At 61.3% G+C, this 3,218-nt stretch overlaps 1 protein-coding gene across 1 annotated transcript in view; it reads left to right on the plus strand.

The window, feature by feature from the left end:
• SOGA1 (suppressor of glucose, autophagy associated 1) overlaps positions 1-3,169 on the plus strand; it is a 15,773-nt gene extending 12,604 nt beyond the window's left edge. The window contains exons 13-17 of the mRNA XM_009892106.1: positions 269-520; positions 692-763; positions 1,151-1,221; positions 1,475-2,924; positions 3,020-3,169. Of these exons, the coding sequence (XP_009890408.1) occupies positions 269-520; positions 692-763; positions 1,151-1,221; positions 1,475-2,924; positions 3,020-3,169 (1,995 nt within the window). The remainder of the gene's footprint in view (positions 1-268; positions 521-691; positions 764-1,150; positions 1,222-1,474; positions 2,925-3,019) is intronic.
• The last annotated feature ends 49 nt before the right edge of the window (positions 3,170-3,218 follow it).

Below are 3,218 nucleotides of genomic sequence, written 5' to 3' on the forward strand. Positions count from 1 at the left end.
TGACATGCAGCCCACGTCCCACTGGGTGACCGTCGGCCGGGCCGTCTGGCATGACATGGCTGCCAGCCAGGGCCGGCTGCAGCTCGGCTGTGCCTGCGGGTGAGCCATGCTGTGCGACACGGCCTTGGGGACACGTTCGTTGCCCAACCTGGGCAGCACGGGACCTGCACTGGGAACCGGGATGTCCACAGCTTCGCCCCTTTGCTAGGGATGTCCAGCACCGTGCTGGAGCCATGGGTCCCCCACAGCCACCACCGTGTCCCCACAGCTGGAGTCGAAGGCAGGCAAAGGGATCACAGAGCGCACGCTGCCAGACTGGAAGGTGGCATTGAAGAGGGAGCGTGAGGAGCACCAGCATCTCCTGGCCGAGTCCTACAGTGCCGTCATGGACCTCACCAAGCAGCTGCAGATCAGCGAGAAGAACTGGAACCAGGAGAAGGTGGAGCTGCTGGCCCGCTTCAAGGAGGAGCAGCAGCAGGCAGAGCAGCAAGCGAAGGACCTGCAGAACAAACTCAACCAGGTATGGTGTCCCCCGATCGTGAATGTGTCCTCTAGCCTCTGCCGCTTGGCCCCCGGGCCCCCGAGAGCATTTACATTTTCTCAGTGCACGCATGGGGGGCAAGCGGCAAATGCTTTTGCTTGCCCAGAGGGGCACATGTTGCTCACATTGAGTGACCAGCACGTTCTCCAGTTGCAGAAAGGAACCAGCCCATGGGCATTGAAGCACTCTGAAATGGAGAAGCATGGCAGCAACTGGAAAGAGGTGGGCAAGAGAAAGTGGAGGGCTCTTGGGGTGCTGGTTGGGCTCAGGTCTATGCTAAGGGATAGATGGGAGGTCATGTGAACCCCAAATAACTCCCCCTTAGACAGCAAATGAGGTTGCAAGGGGAAGCACTAGGGACTGGGGAGAAGGAGAGGGTGAAGACTGTGGCTGAACCTCAAGGGCTTCAGTGAGGTTGTAAAAAGTTGATTTAAAATAGATGTGAGCGCAGGCAGTCTTGTGTAACCCTGGGGATGTGATGCGGGGCCTGGGTGCACGGGGGAAGGTGGTAGTGCTGGAGATGAGCAGGGTGCAGCCCCTGCTCCAGCCTATGTGTGTCCTTTGTTCCTGTGCCTGCTGACACAAGAGCTTCCTTCCGTGTCCTCCTAGGCTCTCAATGAAAAAATTACAGACAAAGAGACAATCTCTGAAGCAGAAGCCAAGGGAACCAACCTCAAAAGGTGAGTGCGCTAGTGCCTGCATGGTCCCCTGGACATGGAGGAGGCTGCACAGGGCCGTCCCCAAGCTCGGAAGCCCTGGCAGCTGCGGGGAGACGCAGCCATGGTCCAGGGTTGACCTGGAGGCCAAGGGCTCCCGTGAGGAGCAGGACTGGGTGCCCAGGAGGGTCCTGTTTGGATGGGAACAGGGTGCCTCCAGCTCCCCCCAACCTGCTGCCCTGTCCCCATGTGAGCCCTGTCCTCTCTTCTCCCACAGGACCAAGTCTGTTTCCTCCATGTCAGAGTTTGAAAGCTTGCTCGACTGTTCTCCCTACCTCCCTGGAAAGACCGCGCCAGGGCTGGGCGACCATTCCCGAGGCAAAAAGGCATCCACGGCCACCCAGATGTTGCCCAATGGAATCCGGGACAACGCTGGCATTCCTCCCTCAAACTGTACATATGTGAATATTGAGCAACCTGGCCCCGACAGCCTGGCCAAGGAGAAGCTGGGCATCTCCTCCTGGGACTACTCGCAAGCAAGCAGCCTCTCCGGGCATGATCAAGCCCAGAAGCAAATGCAGAGGAGCTACACAGCGCCTGACAAGACAGGGATCCGCATCTACTACAGCCCACCGGTGGTGCGGCGGTTGGAGGCGCCTCTGGTGCACAACAAGGAGGGGAAGATCATGATCGAACCTGGTTTCTTGTTCACCATGGCCAAACCGAAGGAGCCAGAGGAGTCAGCCAGCGCCGAGAGCACCTACAGTCAGTGGCTGTGCAACTTCTCCAAGCAGCAGCGGGAGCTGCTGGATGGCGGCACAGTGGAGAGCACGGTGCCACCAGTGCCCCGCTTCCCCCCATCACTGCACGACCTGGAGATCTCTGGCAACATGAGTGATGACATGAAGGAGATCACCAACTGCGTGCGGCAGGCCATCCGCTCCAGCTCGCTGGAGAGGAAGGTGAAAAGCACCTCCAGCCAGACGGTGGGGCTGGCCCATGTGGGGACACAGACCATCCAGACAGTGAGCGTTGGCCTGCAGACCGACCTGCCACGCAGCAGTGGCATGCATGGCAAGAGCTGGTCCCCACGCAGCTCCTCCCTTGTGTCCGTGCGCAGCAAGCAGATCTCCTCCTCCCTGGATAAAGTCCACTCCAGGATCGAGCGGCCGTGCTGCTCCCCAAAATACGGCTCTCCAAAGCTCCAGAGGAGGTCTTCCTCCAAGCTGGACGCCTCCAAGGACAGGAGCCTCTGGAACCTGCACCAGAGCAAGCAAAACGGCTCTGCCTGGGCCCGTTCCACCACCACCCGTGACAGCCCTGTCCTCAGCAATATCAATGACGGCTTGTCCAGCTTGTTCAGCGTGGTGGAGCATGCGGGCAGCACCGAGTCCATCTGGAAGCCGGGCTGCCCTGAGAGCGGCCGGGCCAAGCCAGAAGCACCCAAGTACGGCCTCGTGCAGGAGTTCTTCAGGAACGTCTGCGGGCGGGCACAGAGCCCCACCGCCCCCCCGGAGAAGAAGGAGGCCACTGGGGAGGAGGGCAGCAAGAGAGCTGAGCACCCCAGCCCAGCCACCCACCACCCGGCTGAAAACATCTCCCGTGTCTTGAACAAGAAAGTCCTCAAGCAGAGCAGCTACGAGGACCCCAAGCCCTCATCCCCCGGCCAGGGGAGGAGGGATGCAGCCCTGCGGGACCCCGACCTCATCTCGGCCATAGCCAGCGAGGTAACGAGGCAGGGTGCCCCCCGGGGCGTCCCACCGTGGTGGGGGACAGGGTGCCCGACCCCTCTAACTCCCGTGTGCCCTGTCTGTCTTTGCAGGACACGGCGTGTGACTGCAGCTCCCAGTCCCTCACCTCCTGCTTCGCCCGGCCGTCCCGTTCCACCGTCCGCCATTCCCCCTCCAAGTGCAAACTGCACCCCACGGACCCCCCCAGGGCGGAGGAGAAGCCGGGGGCCTCGAGTGAGTGAGGACGGGGGGCCGGGGGACGCAGCGTGCCTGCTATCCACTCTCCTGCTC

The sequence above is a fragment of the Charadrius vociferus genome, unplaced genomic scaffold, assembly GCF_000708025.1.
Source record: "Charadrius vociferus isolate BGI_N301 unplaced genomic scaffold, ASM70802v2 scaffold409, whole genome shotgun sequence".
Taxonomy (NCBI): domain Eukaryota; kingdom Metazoa; phylum Chordata; class Aves; order Charadriiformes; family Charadriidae; genus Charadrius; species Charadrius vociferus.